We start from the raw sequence: 19,631 nt of genomic DNA on the forward strand, positions 1-19,631 counted from the left end.
GGTGATCACCACTATGGTACTATGTAAGCCACATTGAGCCTGCAAATAGGTGGGAAAATGTGGGATACAAATGTAACAAATAATTAATAATAATAATAATATTTTAACATCATTTTCTTTAAGTGTAATACCTCGCTGTGCCACCAGGGGGTTTACACTAACAATACAATTTTTGACAAGCTTTCAAAGGCAGAACCTTCTTCAGGTCAAGTACTTTCACTAAGCACCATAGTTTGAAATCTGTTTTCCATGAAGATTTGGTCAGTCTGTATTAAAAAATACATCTGCCTAACTCCAACCTCCTGCTTTTTCTTTACTGCATCACAAATCAATGATTCAGCTCTGGAATCACCCAGACCTGTGGCTTGATTCCCATTTGTCCATGGAGAAAGCACAATTGATTACTTGTAATAGGGGTTCTCCATGGACAGCACAGGAATGGAGCCACAGAGTCCCACCTACCATTCTGCCTTATTTCTTTTTCATCTAAGCTATGATGAGATGGTTGAGGGGTAATGTGATAGAGGTCTACAGAATCCTGAGTGGTGTAGAACAGGTACGATTATTCTTTCGAAAAGGAATAAAACTAGGGGACATTCAATGAAGTTACATGGAAATACTTTTGAAACAAATAGGAGGAAATATTTTTTCACTCAATGAATAGTTAAGCTCTAGAACTTGTTGCCAGTGGATTTGGTAACAGTGGTTAGTATATCTCGGTTTAAAAAAGGTTTGGACAAGTTTCTGGAGGAAACATCTATAGTCTGCTATTAAGATAGACATGGGGAAAGCCACTGCTGTTCCTGGGATTGGTAGCACAGAATCTTACTACTATTTGGGATTCTGCCAGATACTTGTGACCTGGATTACATAAGTACATAAGTAATGCCATACTGGGAAAAGACCAAAGGCCCATCGAGGCCAGCATCCTTTCCCCGACAGTGGCCAATCCAGATCAAGGGTACCTGGCAAGCTTCTCAAATGTACAAACATTCTATACATGTTATTCCCGAAATTGTGGATTTTTCCCAAGTCCATTTAGTAGCGGTTTATGGACTTGTCCTTTAGGAAACTGTCCAAACCCTCTTTAAACTCTGCCAAGCTAACCGCCTTCACCACATTCTCTGGCAACAAATTCCAGAGTTTAATTACATGTTGGGTGAAGAAAAATTTTCTCCTGTTTGTTTTAAATGTACCACACTGTAGTTTCATCGCATGCCCCCTAGTCCTAGTATTTTTGGAAAGCGTGAACAGATGCTTCACATCCACCTGTTCCACTCCACTCATTATTTTATATACCTCCATCATGTCTCCCCTCAGCTGTCTCTTCTCCAAGCTGAAAAGCCCTAGCCTCCTTAGTCTTTCTTCATAGGGAAATCGTCTCATCCCCGCTATCATTTTCGTCGCCCTTCGCTACACCTTTTCGAATTCCACTATATATTTCTTGAGATGCGGCGACCAGAATTGGACACAATACTCAAGGTGCGGTCGCACCATGGAGCGATACAACGGCATTATAACATCCTCACACCTGTTTTCCATACCTTTCCTAATAATACCCAACATTCTATTCGCTTTCCTAGCCGCAGTTCATTTTTCAGTTCTATCAGTACTCTAGGATGAATACTATCCGGTCCAGGTGATTTGCTACTCTTGCTGAACTGCCCCATTACGTCCTCCAGGATTGGCCAAGGAAGGAGAATACTAGATGGACCATCAGTCTGACCTAGTGGAAGAGTAGCCTAGTGGTTATTGCAGTAGACTTTGATTGTGGGGAAATGGGTTTGATTCCCACTGCAGCTCCTTGTGATTCTGGACAAGTCACATAACTCTCTGTTGCCCCATGTACAAAGAAGTACCTGTATATACTATGTAATCTGCTTTGAATGTAGTTGCAAAAACCACAAAAAGCAGTATATCAAGCCCCATTTCCTTTTCCCAGTATAGCTGTTCTTAAGGGAAGGTAGCTGTCATGAGCATGGTTCTCCCACACATGCTCATGGAGGCCTTATAAAACTCTTTAGGTCATAATAAGAGAGAAGCCAATTTGAATGTGGATCCAGGCAACACTGATGACATCACCCAAACCTGTGGATTCTTTCCCTTGCTATTCATGTAGAACCCCTATAACAGGTATGTTTGAGTGAAACAAAATTGATATTTAAATCCTTCATGTCTAATATACATTTTTAAGGATCAGTCTAAGAGGGGTAGTGTTGTTTTCATAATTGTTCAGTTTAATTATCAAAACCTGAACGTTAATTGAGGGAGACACAAGTTGAGGGTTTGTCTGGAGTGCCTAATACCCTTGCATTGGCACTAAGAATGCACTACTGCAATACCCTACTCACCCCCGTCCCTCACCACCTCACCATCTCTCCTGTCCCCCTCCTCCTTCCTAGCTCTCAACCTTCAACACTTCCTTCCTGCCATTAACCCATCCCCATTCCTCCTAAGCGCATCCCGTCTTCGTCGCCTTCGTCGCCCTACCTCCCCCACCCTCCTCCGCACTCTCTTGCTCCTCCTCCTGCTATCCGCAGGAGACATCAATCCCAATCCAGGTCCCCCACACCTGTCTTCGTCCTATCCATGCAAACGTTTCCGGGATGTCTCCAATCTCATATCTATTCCCCTCCTCCCCCCCTCTTCCCTCCCCTTCTCATGTGCACTGTGGAATGCCCACTCGGTCTGCAACAAACTTCCCTTCATCCACGATCTCTTCATCTCTCATTCCCTTCACCTGCTTGCCCTAACTGAAACCTGGCTCTCCCCTGACGACTCTGCCTCAGTTGCGGCTCTATGCCATGGAGGCTATCTCTTCTCCCATACTCCCCGCCTAGTTGGCCGTGGAGGAGGCGTCGGGTTACTACTCTCGCCCTCCTGTAGCTTCCAACCCCTCCTCCTACCACAGTCTCACTGCTTCTCATCCTTTGAAGTCCACTCCATCCGTCTATTCTACCCGTTGCCACTCAGAGTGGCAGTCATTTACCGCCCCCCTGATAAATCCCTCCCTTCCTTCCTCACCGACTTCGATGCCTGGCTTTCTGTTTTTCTTGAACCCTCATCTCCATCCCTCATTCTCGGAGACTTCAACATACACGTTGATGACCTGTCCAACTCTCACGCTTCTCAGTTCCTCACTCTAACATCCTCCTTCAACCTCCAGCTTTGTTCCACCACCCCTACTCACCGTGATGGCCATTGCCTTGACCTCGTCCTCTCCTCTTCCGGCTCACCCTCCAATTTCCACACCTCAGCTCTTCCTGTCTCTGATCATCACCTGATCACCTTCACACTTCTTCACCCTCCCCCTCAGCCCCGCCCAACATTAACCACTACTTCCAGGAATCTCCAGATTATTGACCCTCCCACCTTATCATCTAGTATTTCTAATCTCCTCCCCTCCATCATGTCCTCCGTGTCTGTTGACGAGGCTGTCTCCGCTTACAATGCCACTCTCTCCTCTGCTCTGGACACCCTTGCACCATCCACCTCCCGTCCCACAAGGCGTACTAATCCCCAGCCCTGGCTGACCCCTTGCATCCGTTACCTTCGCTCCTGCGCCCGATCTGCTGAACGCCTCTGGAGGAAATCTCGCACCCATTCAGATTTCCTTCACTACAAATTCATGCTATCCTCCTTCCAGTCCTCACTATTCCTTGCCAAACAGGACTATTACACCCAATTGACTAATTCTCTCAGCTCTAACCCTCGTCGTCTCTTCGCCACCCTTAACTCCCTCCTCAAAGTGCCCTCCGCTCCCACCCCCCCGTCACTCTCTCCTCAATCACTGGCTGACTACTTCCGCGACAAGGTGCAAAAGATCAACCTTGAGTTCACTACCAAGCCACCTCCTCCTCTTCACCTTTCAACCCTCTCCCTCAACCAACCAACCCAGACCTCCTTCTCCTCCTTTCCTGATATCTCCGAGGAGGAAACCGCCCGCCTTCTTTCCTCCTCAAAATGCACCACTTGTTCCTCTGATCCCATCCCCACCAACTTACTTAACACCATCTCTCCTACTATCACCCCCTCCATCTGTCATATCCTCAACCTCTCTCTCTCCACTGCAACTGTCCCCGACACCTTCAAGCATGCTGTAGTCACGCCACTCCTCAAAAAACCATCACTAGACCCTACCTGTCCCTCCAACTACCGCCCCATCTCCCTCCTACCCTTCCTCTCCAAGACACTTGAGCGCGCAGTCCACAGCCGCTGCCTTGATTTTCTCTCCTCTCATGCCATCCTTGATCCGCTTCAATCCGGTTTTCGCCCTCTTCACTCGACAGAAACAGCACTTTCTAAAGTCTGTAATGACCTGTTCCTTGCCAAATCCAGAGGCCACTACTCTATCCTCATCCTCCTGGATCTATCCGCCGCTTTTGACACTGTCAATCATGACTTACTTCTTGCCACACTGTCCTCATTTGGGTTCCAGGGCTCTGTCCTCTCCTGGTTCTCCTCCTATCTCTCCCACCGCACCTTCAAAGTTCACTCTCATGGATCTTCCTCCACCCCCATCCCCTTATCTGTTGGTGTTCCCCAGGGATCGGTCCTTGGACCCCTTCTCTTCTCAATCTACACCTCTTCCCTGGGCTCCCTGATCTCATCTCATGGTTTCCAGTATCATCTCTATGCTGATGACACCCAACTGTATCTCTCCACACCAGACATCACCGCGGAGACCCAGGCAAAGGTATCGGCCTGCTTATCCGACATTGCTGCCTGGATGTCCAACCGCCACCTGAAACTGAACATGTCCAAGACCGAGCTTATCGTCTTTCCACCAAAACCCACTTCTCCTCTTCCTCCACTTTCTATCTCAGTTGATAACACCCTCATCCTCCCCGTCTCATCTGCCCGCAACCTCGGAGTCATCTTTGACTCCTCTCTTTCCTTCTCTGCGCATATCCAGCAGATAGCCAAGACCTGTCGCTTCTTCCTCTTTAACATCAGCAAAATTCGCCCTTTCCTCTCTGAACACACCACCCGAACTCTCGTCCACGCTCTCATTACCTCTCGCCTGGACTACTGCAACTTACTCCTCACCGGCCTCCCACTTAGCCATCTATCCCCCCTTCAGTCTGTTCAGAACTCTGCTGCACGTCTCATATTCCGCCAGAACCGATATACTCATATCACCCCTCTCCTCAGGTCACTTCACTGGCTTCCGATCAGATACCGCATTCAATTCAAGCTTCTCCTTCTTACCTACAAATGCACTCAGTCTGCTGCCCCTCACTACCTCTCTACCCTCATCTCCCCTTACGTTCCCGCCCGTAACCTCCGTTCACAGGATAAATCCCTCCTCTCAGTACCCTTCTCCACCACCGCCAACTCCAGGCTCCGCTCATTCTGCCTCGCCTCACCCTATGCTTGGAACAACCTTCCTGAACCCTTACGCCAAGCCCCCTCCCTGCCCATCTTCAAGTCTTTGCTTAAAGCCCACCTCTTCAATGCTGCGTTCGGCACCTAACCCTTACCGTTCAGTGAATCCAGACTGCCCCAATTTGACTGCCCCTATCGGACCGACCGTTCACTTGTCTATTAGATTGTAAGCTCTTTGAGCAGGGACTGTCTCTCTTTGTTAAATTGTACAGCGCTGCGTAACCCTAGTAGCGCTCTAGAAATGTTAAGTAGTAGTAGTAGTATGTTCCCAGTTGGAAAATACTTAGAGATCCCATATCTTGATGATCTGTCTCTGTATGAAACTTCATACACAGGGCCGTGCCAAGGGTCTCTGGCGCCCCCCTGCAGACTATCAGTTGGCGCCCCCCCCCCCCCCCCGGTGAAAATGATCGCTTACCACTTACCACACTGACAGGAATTGTCAGCAATATTCTTAGAAACAAATTGCTATACATTGCAAAATAAGATAGCAGATGTAAATTCTCAAAGTGGACATATTCCAAACGCTAAAATGAAAATAAAATGATTTTTTTCTACCTTTGTTGTCTGGTGACTTTCTTTTTCTGATCATGCTGGCCCAGTATCTGATTCTGTGGCTATCTGTCCTCTTAACTCCGTTTCCAGGGCTTCCTTTTCATTTATTTCTTTCCTTTCCTCCTTTCTTCTTCATTTCTGGTCCTCAGCTTCTGCCTATTTTCTTCATCCATGTGCAGTTTTTCTCCTCTTTTCCTTTTCCCTCATTTCATCTCCTTCATCTCTCTTCCCTCCCCTTTATGTCCAGCAGTTTCTCCTCTCTCCCTGAGCCCTGCCCTGCAATCCATATCCATCCATGCCCATCTGTCCCCTGCCCCCTCCATTCATCCCTATCCAGCAATTCCCCTCTCTCCCTGAGCCCTACCCTGCAATCCATATCCATCCATGCCCATCTGTCCCCTGCCCCCTCCATTCATCCCTATCCAGCAATTCCCCTCTCTCCCTGAGCCCTGCCCTGCAATCCATATCCATCCATGCCCATCTGTCCCCTGCCCCCTCCATTCATCCCTATCCAGCAATTTCCCTCTCTCCCTGAGCCCTGCCCTCCCAATCCATGCTCCTCTGTCCCCTGCCCCCTCCATTCACCCTATCCAGCAATTCCCCTCTCTCCCTGAGCCCTACCCTCCCATCAATCCATGCCCATCTGTCCCTTGCCCCCTCCATTCATCCCTGACCCTATCCAGCAATTCCTCTCTCTCCCTTCCATGAACCCTGCCCTTGCATGCTCCTCTCTCTCCCCTGCTCTCCGGCAACTACTCCCTTTCTTTTTTTTTTCTTTTAATTTTACCTCCGTGACCACCCAGCAGCGCAGCGTCAGTGCAGGAGGTGGCGCTCCCGACGTGTCTAGCCTTCCCCTTCGCTCATGTTCCGCCTTCTGACGTCAAGGAAATGACATCAGAAGAAGGCGGAACATGAGCGAAGGGGAAGGCTAGACTGGGAGCGCCGCCTCCTGCACTGACACTGCGCTGCCGGACGGAGGTAAAATTAAAAGTATTAAAAAAAGAAAAAGGGATTTGCGGCAGGAGAGAAGAGAGCGCGGGCAGTTGGGCAATGGGAGTGGGAGGGCGAGGAGGTAAGCATGGTGCGGCAGCGCCCCCCAAATGACGGCGCCCCCCTGCCATGCTTACCTCGCTTACCGTTTTGGCACGGCCCTGTTCATACAGACTACAGCTGTCAGAACTTCTAGACTTTTCTGGAATAGGTATACAGGAAAATTCCTTTGCTTCTCTCATGTCCCTTCCCAGAGGAAGACTTCAAGTTTTCCTGCATTGGCTCTTATGCATCCCCTCTGGAAGAGCTCAGATGGTTTGCTTCACAGGAGGGGTGCACAAGATTAGATGCAGGTGGCAGTAGGGCCTGTGTGGTATCTCCCTTTCTACTGATGAGCTCTACATCCACAGAGTGGGATTCTAATGACAAATTCTAGGGAAAGGGAGATCCTGAGTAAATTGAGAAGCACATGCATGGCTTATTCAACTTCAACCTGAAATATTCCCTGTCATTCAGGATGGCTGAGCTAGAGGTACACAGATGCATCTGGATCTTGTTAGATTCTACTTTGCCACCCCCCCCCCGGTTGAAAGGACTTGGTTTGTCTTAAGTAAGAGAAAGGGCTCTTATAGATAGATATATCTCCATAGCTACTTCCACTCTTAAAATGGCTGATCTGCTTATCAGAGCAACCAGCAGTGAAGTAGAGTTGACTATTGAATGGTTTCAGTGCTGTACACAAGTGGGGGGCAGTCTTATCTATGTACTCTACCTAAGCTCAGTTTGTAAAAATATCCAATATTAGCAGGTTCTGGAAAACAAGTTAACTATTGAGGACAGAAGGAGCTAATCATTCATCTGCATGAAGGAAGAGTTGAGCATTTAGAAGAACAACATGATTTTCCCATGGTCTGCTCAGTTGTATAGTGGTTTGGGGGTAGACATACAGAGCAACTTCTGAAGGGCATATCTGAAAGTTATCTGAATCTTAATCCCTCTTTGAATTACCTTGATACAAAGAACCTTTACAAAGAAGAAATTGAAAATCTTAACTATTTCCATTAAAAAAAACAAAACAAATACTCCCTCTTTGTTAACATATCATCCCAAAGCATGTTGGGGATTTGTAATCCATTAGGCAGAAAACAACAGTTGAGCACACACATACTTCCACACATTCCAAAGCACATGAAGCTGGTCATTCTATTTTGGGTGTGATGCCCTTCCTTATCCTTTGCAGGAACTGTACAGAGTGCAAAGCCTTTGATACAGGGCCACTACGTGACACCTGTGAAAGCTCTTGTGCCCATGTCAACGTGTCACTGATCCCGAAGCAGGATGACAGCGAGGGGTGGTGCAATGAGAAATCAAAGGATGCGTTTATCACCTTCAAGATCAAAGAAGAGGAAGGAGGAAGGGTCTTCATCAAAGTGGTGGCTAAGCAAGGTAAGCAACAAGTATTTCTATTCCAGTGCACCCTAGCAGTAGCAACATATCTACCAACATTCTAATAGACATTTGCAAAACCTTGTAACTGCAGAATTCCAGCATGTGGACGTGTAGGGCAGTTTTGCACCTTGCGTGAACTCTGATGGTGGTTGGCATGTTGCTCCCAGTCTCCAGGCAAGGGTATCCAACAGCCCTTGATAACCTTTCATTCTTTCCAACTCCAGAGATGGCCGACCAGAAATGGAACATCATCTTGGGATTAGTTCTGGGCATTGTGTTCATCGGTCTTCTTCTCATCATCATCTATCGCATCACTGTGGAAGTCTATGACCGAAGGGAGTATGCGAGATTCGAGAAAGAAAGGAAGAATGTGCAATGGAATGAGGTCAGGGAACAATTCTTACTTTTTTATCTTTAACAAAAATGCACCTGTGAAGGTAAAATCAGCACCTGTCAAGGAGATGTCAGGGGAGAACATTGCAAGATGCAGTCTGGTGATAGTGGTTAGAACTTGGAACTAGGAATGAGGACTTTATCTGGGTTGAAGCAGGGATGTAACTAGACCTGTCATTTTGGATGGACCCAGAGTTAAGCTAGATGGGTCTTCCATAACTCCCTCCTTCTGCCCTGCATCTCTCTCCCTCTCCTCTGCCCCCAGATCTGACACTTCCCCCCACCTGCAGCCCAGCAACTTCCTCCCTCTCTGAACTCCCCTCCCTTCTCCACCTCAGCAACTTTGTCAGCAGCAGCAGGGATGCACATCCACTGCCTGCGCTGGTCCCTCAGGCTTCCCTTTGCCACACCCCACCAGAGAGGAAACAGGAAGTGATGCCAGCAAGGGCAGGACACGGCAAAGGAAAGATTTTTTTGCCCATACAGGCAGCAGACATGCTGGTGTCAGCAAAGATGCTAAGGTAGAGTGGGGGGGGGGGGGGGGGGGGGGGTCAGAAGGAGGAAGGAAGTTGCCCGATTGTAAGCAGAGGGCAAACACCAGATTCAGGGCAGAGGAAAGGGTGAGAGAGAGCAGGACAAAGGGGAGTGGAGCAAATGCAGATGCGGGGAGGGGGGTGGAGAACAGAGAGAGAGGGGAGCAAGGCGACCACCGCTTAACTATTTTGGGGACCAGACAGGGTGGGTCTGAGCCAAGAATAGGTGCCCATGGCTACACCACTGGGTTGAAGTCCCAAGCTTTGCCCTTTTCAGCATAACCGTGGCTAAGTCATCAGCTCTCTCTGCCTCAGTTGTACTGCAATTAAACAATAATACTAGGACTGCTAAGATTTATTAAGGACTTTGAAGACCCAATGCTTCTTTACATCAGGTAGTTAAGTAAAACCCAAACTTAACTACATTACAGAATAGGATAAAAGTTTATCAAATCACGTGTAGGGTGAAATGGTTACATAGACGATGGTTATCTAATCTCTACAACACTAAAACAAGACAACACTCCATGAAACTGAAAAGCAGCAAATTGAAAACATATCATAGAAAGTAACTTTTCACACATCATATCAATTAAGTTGTGGAACAGGACTGGTTTACCATCCTGAGAGCAGTGTGGTGGTGGTGGAGGAGGAGGTGGGGATGGTCCCCACACCTCCCCTCTTCTCCTTGGTCCTCAAGCAGAAGCAGCAGCATTTCAAAACTTCAGCATGGGGCCTGCAAGCCCTCACAAGAAGCCCTACAGTTCTCATCCTCTTCTACCACATATGTGATGAGAGAGAGGGCAGGGCATTTTAGAAGCTGCTGAAGACAAGTTAACACTGCAGTGTTTAAATATTGGGGGACACAGGCTGCTGGGCTCCATAGACCTTGGTCTGACTCAGTACTACTTATCTTTTGTTCTTAAAAAGAAAGGTTTAACACTGTGTGATGTGTCACATCTCAGTGCTAATTCACCAATAGCTTTACCTGTTAAAGCAAGGCGCAGTGCCCCCACGGGTGCACGGAGCCGCCCATAATATTGCGCTGTGCCCCGATGGGCATGCCCACCAGGCCAGCGGGGTGCAAACGAGGCGTGGTGGGCACATTCCCACCGCCCAAAAGGGCACCCCGCTGAAAAGGGGAAGAGCTACCAAAGGGGTTTAAAAGCCCCTGGGCGGAGCCCAGACGGCCTCTTCAGGCATCCGGGCACCAGCATACAATTGTTGCACGATCCCTCGGTGCTCCGCATGCGATTGCCTAGCCGCGAGGAAGCGGCGCCCCCCGCGAGCGCCGGTTCTTTCCCAGCCGATCGCCAAGTGGAGTCCTATGGCCCAGAGGTGATCGGGCGCCCGGACGCCTGAAAAGAAAACGCGAGCGGAGAGCAATCGGTGCGCAGCGAGTACAGGCATCAGCGCCGAGTGTCCGGCGCGGCGACATCGAGGGCGGTTCGGGCACCGGCATGGAGATCCGTGAGAGGAACAGTTCCCCTCGACACAATCCGCGGGAGCGCGGCCTTGCGCACAGCCGATCAGGCACGGGAAAGCAGGTTGAGCAACCCCCACCCCCTCAATTGTGAGAGGGACGCCGGTGAACGGCCCGCGATCGTCTCCGCACTGGGAGTGTTGAGCCCAGCCGTCCCGGTTTAGGGCCGCGATGTCGTGGTCCGGGAGTCAGGGTGAGTAGAGGGATGCGAGGAACGCGCAATACCTATTAAAAAAAAAAAAAAAGAAAAGAAAAGGGAGAGGGTTGGTGACGCGCGAACTCACGGACGGTGCATGCTGAGTCATCCAGGGGTTGCCTTCGGGGAGTTTTCCGATGGACAGCCACGCGAGGGAGTAGGACAGGCGGCGGCCATCTTAGCTAGCCTGATCGGAGTTAGAGGGATGATCCCATGGCAGCCATATTGCGACGAGAAGAACAGGGAGGCGGCCATCTTGTTAAGAGCCAGGGGCGGCCATCTTGCGTTGGGAAGAACAGAGGGGCGGCCATCTTGCGTTGGGAAGAACAGAGGGGCGGCCATCTTGATAAGAGCCGTCGGTTAATCTCTATTTCCTCTCTCCCGCGCAGCCGTCATCCAGTACACTCAAAGCAAAAGCAAGCAAAACCTATGAGCTGCTGCAGGGAGGTTTAATAAATAGAAGAGGAAGTGAGACTATCTAGTCCCTGTAAGCATAGAAGCCAATTTGGTTAATCTCTGTTTCTACTACCCCTAAGCAGCCGTCATCTAGTACACTCAAAGCAAAACCTATCAACTGCTGCAAGGAGGTTTAATAAATAAGAGAGGAAGTGAGACTATCTAGTCCACTGTTATGCCTGAAATGCCAGCCTGTTCCAAGTACTTCAGCTATTTTCCTTTTTGATTTGAGTCATGCAGCTGGGCCTTGACAGCACGCACTTCAGTTCCATTATTTCCCAATTACTATTTTGTCCTTCCTCCTGATTCACTTTATGGTGCTCATTTTAGTAACATATATAACTTTGTAAGTCTAAGTGCTTTGACAATGAGCCTCTTTAGGTTAAGATTCTGACTACAAATTTAAGAAGGCGTGGGACAGGCATGTGGGATCTCTTAGCAGGAGGAGGAGATAGTGGTTGCTGTGGATGGGCAGACTGGATGGGGCATTTGGCTCTTATCTGCTGTCATGTTTCTAACTCCAAGTAGCATCCAGTTTTCTATTCCTCTCTTGTTCCCTCTGTTCTTTACAGTGGCTCCTGGATGGTTAATTTCTCCCCATTTCTTGCCTGTTTCTGTGTGAGCTATCTTCCTCATCATACTTCTCCAGAATCTGTATTTCTTGATTTCTCTCATCACCTTTTTTTTACCACTCCAATTTAATATATAATACGGGTGGGCAATGATTACAAATTGTAATCAAAATTAATTTTATTAAAAATATTAATCACACAATTAATCGTACCTCTGTGCTGGATGGCTTGGTACTGGTGAATTCCCACAGTACTGCATGGAAATTTTTGAAACCTGTTGAAGCCACACTTCCTTCTCACAGCACATTGCTCCTCCTCCCATCCATACAGATACCTGCCTTTCTCCTCTTCTGCTGCATCCTTCCCCTGTACATACTCCCAAGTGTCTCCTCTTCTGCTGCTAAAAATGTTACCCCTGACACACAGACACCCATTTCTCTCTCCTGCTGCTGCTTCCCCCCCTCCAGCACACAGGTTCAGCATCTCTTCTCCCCCCCCCCCCCCCCCCCATTTATCGCCAAGGTGAAATAGGATAGGCAGAGGAGAGAAAGCAATGCTGGACAACAGAGGGGTGTTACAAATTTTGATTGGGATTAAAAAAAATTTAATACTAGTTAAAATTTTAAAAAATGAATAGTGAATTAAATGCTTACCCCTAATTTATAAGTATTTCTCTTTCTTTCTTTCTTTCTTTTAGCAAGTTAATAACCCACTATACAAGAGTGCAACTACGACAGTGGTGAACCCCAAATTCAACACAGAATGAGACTGCCAGTGCCACCCAGTTCACCATATAGGGGGTGCTTCTGGGACACATTCTTGAAAGTTCATATGCACAATGTTCATTATGGCCAGAAAAAATATCCTAAGGACTTGCCTCATAATAAAAACCATCTATAAATTATCATTGTACAATAGACTGTAGCCCATCCCCAGAGGCGGACCAGTGAACAGTCTGCCATGTCAGTGCACCCCTGAGCCCCAGCAAACCATAGAAATAATATATATCAGCTGTACAGCAGGTAATGCCACTAGTTAGACAGCTTGCTGAAATGACAACCCCACCACACATAAACCAGTCTTTTGAAGTTGTTCCATGATTTCTTTTCTCACATTGAGATTTTGCTGTTCTATTTTGTGGGTTTGGCATTACTGATATTGAGAATCTATAAATATCAGTGACAGGAAGGTAGCCAAGCATCTGGAGCAAAGGCCACAGTAGCAGGCTGAGAACCAAGGAAGCCAAGATTCAAATCTCACCTCTCCCATGGATGTTCTTTGTGGCCTTGGTCATGTGACTTCACCCTCCTTTGCCTCAGGTACAAATGTAGAAGGTCACTTTATAATCAACATCTGCATCAAGAGGGTAATCAGGCCCCTATCTGCAACCTATTTTATAAAGACACATAAGCTGCACCGACAGTGCGCGCAGGTTATAGAATAATAGCGCTCGTGTGTGATTGTCAGTTCTATGTGTAAGCGCTAGATTTTATTCTATAAACAGTGTGCTTAAATCATTTAATGACCAATATTTAGTCAGCGTTTTTTTAAATGCTGACCATTATGTCCCAGTATTCAATGCTGGGACAAATCCAGGCATCAGCATTGAGTATTAGAGGAAGACCAGACAGGTGAAGGCCTCTGGAGGTTATGAGAGTCCCGGCCAATATTCATCCAGGACCTCCACAAGACAGTTAGGCGGACCCCATCTAAATATTGGTCAGAACCCACATAACATCTAGAAGGGTCCTCAGTCCTTCTGATTCACCATTTCCAGCACTCTAGGCTGCCGAGACTGTTTGGGCCTGTTGGTGCCGGGTCTCAGAACCAAAAACCCAACACTTCTCCCATACAAATTCCCCAACTGGTTTCTTAGCACCACTGGCCTGATAAGTACCAAAAACAACTATAAACAAGAGAAGCTTCTCACATTACCAAAGTTTATTCTAATCCAAGAACAGGAAAAATAAGAAATAATAAAAGTTTAGTAGTAGCACATAAGAAGCAGGGTAGTGAGGGAACATAAAAGGGGGGAGCCATGGAAATGGTTGCATATTCCTTGGTCTATTGAGATACACTTAAGGAACATTTTCATGGACCTCCTCTTGCCTTCCAGATTTATAGTGTTTCCAGCCCGAAGTAGAGGAGTGTGGTAGCCGTGTTAGTCCACTCTTAAGGTTATCAATAGAAATCAAACAAAATAAAACATGGAAAAGAAAATAAGATGATACCTTTTTTATTGGACATAACTTAATACATTTCTTGATTAGCTTTCAAAGGTTACCCTTCTTCGTCAGATCGGAAATAAGCAAATATGCTAGCTGACAGTGTATATATGTGAAAACATTCAAGCATTACTATGACAGTCTGACAGGGTGGGAGGATGGGGGTGGGTAGGAGGTATGCATGGGGACATCAAAGCATATCATTGATATTCTAACAGGATGGGTGTGGATAGGTGAGGGGTGGGGTGATCAACAGAGACATACAGCTTTATGGTACAGTGTCCTGGTAAACTTCCATCACAGACTGAAAAGGAACAGAAGGGCACACTTCCCTGTAATTTATCCAGTTGCAAACTATGCCAAAATATTTCACAGAACCCCAAAGTCATCCACAAAGGAAAGATATTCAACATAAAGGGATCTTTCACTTGCTCATCTTCCAATGTGGTATATATCATTCAGTGTAAAAAATGTAACGAAGGATGCTATATTGGAGAAACAGGCCAGATGCTTAAGACAAGATTCAATTTACATAGACATCACATGAACAATACTGGTGCCAGTAGGGTTCTCACACCTGGGTCAGCATTTTACAGGACCAGGACACTGTACCAGTGACTTCACAGTGAGAATCCTGAAAGGTAACTTTAAAACCATACAAGAACGTAAGACCTTTGAAGTCAGAATGATTGAATATTTTAACACCCAACAGAAAGGACTTAACAAGGATCTGGGGTTCCTAGCCCATTATAAACCATAAAGCTGTATGTCTCTGTTGATCACCCCACCCCTCACCTATCCACACCCATCCTGTTAGAATATCAATGATATGCTTTGATGTCCCCATGCATACCTCCTACCCACCCCCATCCTCCCACCCTGTCAGACTGTCATAGTAATGCTTGAATGTTTTCACTTATATACACTGTCAGCTAGCATATGTGCTTATTTCCGATCTGACGAAGAAGGGCAACCTTCAAAAGCTAATCAAGAAATGTATTAAGTTATGTCCAATAAAAAAGGTATCATCTTATTTTCTTTTCCATGTTTTATTTTGTTTGATTTCTATTGACAGCCCGAAGTACAATGAACTTTTTTTTTAAAGGAACACATCATACAGGGGCATACGTCAGGCAGGATGTCATTTGTTTGTTACGATTGCCAAAAGGCACATATAAAATATTGGTAAATAAGCACATCCTTCAGTAAAACAAAGAACTGAAGTATGTATCTTTTAAGGAAATGCAATATATTTTTCTTACTTCAAAGGGGTCAGGATTCTGTTCCCACCAACCCCCCCCCCCCCCCCCCTGCAATTATGTCATTCTCCTTTCCTGACCACAGAATATTGTCTCTCTCTGCCAGGTACCCCACCCCCCTGTCACTTGGAAATTAGTTCTGCCACCTAAAAGTCTCCAGAGGCTTTTAAACACACTCATGTAAAAAACAGTGAATGGCATGACTCATTGTCCTTCAATTACCTGCGCAGAGGAAGTTAGGGAGGAGGTGGGGTACTTGCTTGACACCTGGCCTTGCTTAATATCATTGTAATCCACAGAAAAAAAAAGAAGTCTTCACTTCTCATGGTCTGTAGATTAATTCTTAGATATTTAGCAGTACTGAAACTGCTTGGTCTAGGCCTTCATAAATACACTTCCACCAACAAGACCAAGACCCTCCCAGGTCCAGACCCACTCCCAACCTTCCCCCATTCAGGGTAGGCCCCCTCAGGCCTACCTAAAATTCCCAGTGGTCTAGCAGGGGTGATGGAGATAGGAGTGAACCCCACTTGTTCCTGTCCTAGCAGCTGCCTCAACAATATACTCACAGTGGCCATTTTGGATCTCACTGCAGTTCCAAGTTGCAGCAAAGCCACCTGGGTACCACTAGACCACCAAAGAGAACCCCGGTAGGTCTGGGATAGGGTTTGGGAGGAGGGTCTGGCTATTGGGTGGGTGGGGAGAGGTAGATTTCTAACAGTGGGAATGGAGGGCGTTATGACTCACCAGTTTGGGGATATCGGGAGGGGGATCAGATGTGTGGCTGATGATTTGGGGATGTCAGGATGGGATCAGGTGTGCAGAGATTACTCGCCGCTTGAGGTGGTGGTAAGTTCAGCTGCACTGTCAGTAAAGACGCATGCTGCACCTTCTTCTGCCTAAACCCAGCCCATTTCTGAGTTATGCAGCTGTTCTATTTTGTGGGTTTGGCATTACTGATATAGGAATCTATAATGCACAGGCACATTTTAGTAGACAGTTGCATGGGCCAGTGCTGCTGTTCACCATGCTGATAACACTGTTAGCTGCTTAATACAGCTTAGTAAAAGGCCCCCAAAATTGGAGGGTTAAGTGACTTGTCCAGGCTCACAAGGAGCTGCAGTAGGATTTGAACTAGACTCCCCTGGTATTTCATCCCATTGCTCCAAATACTTAAAGAATACTATTTGTTGTGTGCATTGCACAGCACATTTAGGCCAGCCATTGAGCGATTGTAAGCAGGTGCCTGTAACTTTTGGTGAGGCTTTGTGCTAACATTCGATAACAGCTTCGGCGCTCCTTTATGCCATTATAGAATTGATGCTATGAGCAGCCCTTTGTGGCACCTGTTTATAGAATTACCGCCATAAAGGCCTACATGTCTTTATAAAATACCAGCACAAATCCTGCACAAATTGCAGGCAAAACAAAACCCATCTGCATTTCCCTCTGCTCAGAAGCACATGTAAATGTGTGCATATAAAAAAACAAATAATCATGCATATTTTATAAATACACATATAAATTCTCTGGCTGGTGTTTAGCTGGTGGCGGTCAGCATTTTTAAAAAGGTTAACAGTTGCCAGCTAGATTAGCCCCAAATATTCAGTGCTGGGCTAAATCTGGCGGGGATGACATCCCTGGTGGTCCAGTGGGGTGATGGGGACAGGAGCAGGGAGGGATCACTCCTGCCCGTCGCCCCACTGGAACACCAGGGAGGTAGGTAAGCCTTGGAGGAGGGGGAGGAGCCCTAGCCTAAGAAGGGGGGATGGGAGAGGGGTGTTCACCTGTTGGGGTTTTTTGAGGGGGACTATGCATGATGGTGGGAGGGGGATCAGAGGGAAATACCACTTTTTAAAATTCAGGTCCCAGCCAATATTCAGTGCTGAGGCCTGCATTGCTAAGAGGGTGAATTTAGGACAGCTTTTGAGCAAATGGATGGATGGGAGGAAGACATGCTGCTCATGGACAAGAGGGAGAGACATGGACAAGCTGCACATGGATGGGAGGGAAGGGAGAGGAGAGGGGGACACGCTATACATGGAGGGGAGGGCAAAGAGGGAAATGCAGCACATGGATAGAAAGAGATGGAGAGGAGTACGTGCTGCTCATGGATGGTAGGGAAAGGAAAGAGGGACATGCTGCTCATGGATGTTTGCTTTTTTGGAAATGTACATATTTCCTAATTTTGTATTTAGACTACAGAAGAAAATGCATTTCTGTTACTTTTACCAGTATTTTCACTGCTTATAGAATCTGGTTTTCTTGGGGGATCAAGGTGACTGTACGACTGGGATGGGCTGGCCTTTTATTTTTTGTCATCTTTTTTTGTTTCTGCACATATGGCAGAGTATTTTGTGACTATATTCTTTTGAGTGACTATGATGCTGGAGAATGAAGTACAAGAAACTACTTGTGTAACCACTTCACCCTGATTTTATGGACAATTTGCTTTTTATCGTTCTACTTTTGCATGTAATTGTTACTGGAGTGCACCATTAAAGGAGTTTTTATTTTGAAGACTGTAATGGTCTCAAGTATTATTTTTGCCAGTTTCTTTATTATGCCTATTAATATTCTCTCCATAAAGGTGTAAATGCACTGGAGGGAACTATTTACATTCACAGTGTTCTACGAGTTAAAGTGAATTGGACCATAAACAGTACAAATTGATTATGTGCCCACCTCTGGGGTAGCCCTGAGCCCCAACTGAGGGAGCCACTACATTAGCATACACCAGCTATGTAACATTGAAAGCACCATTTTAGGACCATGAAAGCCCACTGCTGCTGGCTCTTATCAGGAATCTGCAATCGTCATTTACTTAAGATTTGCAAAAGTAGGAGCAGTTCTATGCAATGTATACTCTATGACATCATACATGGAACTACTGGCATTTTCACATCTACTATAATAAAACTCACCCTCAACGTTCTGAAGACAACGTTCTGAAGTCACTCAGTCACTCCCTGAAGGGTTCATGGATTCATGGTGGTGAAGCCACAACACTGACCATGTCTCTCTGCCCCGCCCTCGCATGACGGACCAATCAGAAAAAACACCCTCAACATTCTGAAACACAAAGGACCATCACAACACCGTTCCCAGACAACACTAGGCAACGTAAGACAGACCAATCAGAGGAAACTACGTGACAATAAGGGAGGAGCATTCCCCAGCAGAATGGCTCATTATCTGTGCAGCACGGAGAGCACAGAACCACCGCTGGAACAAGAGAAGAATATTCCTGCTGTGGGTATGTGCAAAAATAGACCGGGGGAGGGGGAGAAATTTTTAGATGCCTAATGCCAGTACTGAAGAGTGCCAGAGGGCCTATAGCAAAGACTATATTTGGGATCGCTTGACATGGAGTCGGAGGAGCCGGAAAACAACGTGCCCGTCACCATCTGGGACGTGAGCGAACAGGACAAGCTGCGGCCCAGCTGGAAGGATTACCCGTGACCCAGCCAGCAGCAAACAGCGACCAAGGAAGGGGGAGGAGTACTCCTTCCCTGCCTAGGAATCGCTGGAGACTGGCTGCCAAACTAACGAAACAACCGCACACCGACGCACCACCTCCATCATTCGAAAGGCATCCACTCTTTCTTCAACAGAAATGCAAACTAATAATACAAAACAAAGAATACATGGTTTCTCAGGCGGCTGCAGGTAACTCCCCACCCCCTTCCTCTTCCCCTTTTGCCGAAGTGGCCAAGGACGTGCCCAACCATCCCCAGCCTCAGGCAAGCTGTCTCCCACCTCGGGGATTCCCCGAGCACCCGAAAAAAGACGGCGCTGATTCCTGCAGCACATAAATGTTCCAGCATTCCCCTGCAGCCGGCCTGAAATGGACCAAACATACCGGATCACCCCCCGACGGCCCGAGACCGTGCTCTTCTCCCTTCCGCCAACTTAAAACAACCATCCCCGTCCTCAGGCAAGCCGTCACCCACCTCCAGGATGCCCAGAACCCCAGCCCAATGGAAAAAGATGGCGCTGCTTCCAACAGCACATTTCTCTTCCAGCGTTCCCCTACAGCAGCCCTGAAACGGCCAAAAAATACCAACAGACAAAGAACGTGCTCCTCTACCTTCCGCCCATCTAAAACAACACTGCTGCCTCAGCACAACAC

At 47.1% G+C, this 19,631-nt stretch overlaps 1 protein-coding gene across 1 annotated transcript in view; it reads left to right on the top strand.

The window, feature by feature from the left end:
• The window catches only part of ITGB7 (integrin subunit beta 7), a 342,955-nt gene extending 328,735 nt beyond the window's left edge, over nt 1-14,220 (top strand). The window contains exons 14-16 of the mRNA XM_030198181.1: nt 8,174-8,379; nt 8,607-8,767; nt 12,713-14,220. Of these exons, the coding sequence (XP_030054041.1) occupies nt 8,174-8,379; nt 8,607-8,767; nt 12,713-12,781 (436 nt within the window). The 3' untranslated portion in view covers nt 12,782-14,220. The remainder of the gene's footprint in view (nt 1-8,173; nt 8,380-8,606; nt 8,768-12,712) is intronic.
• Nucleotides 14,221-19,631: the final 5,411 nt, after the last annotated feature.

Source organism: Microcaecilia unicolor, chromosome 3 (assembly GCF_901765095.1).
Source record: "Microcaecilia unicolor chromosome 3, aMicUni1.1, whole genome shotgun sequence".
Lineage (NCBI taxonomy): Eukaryota > Metazoa > Chordata > Amphibia > Gymnophiona > Siphonopidae > Microcaecilia > Microcaecilia unicolor.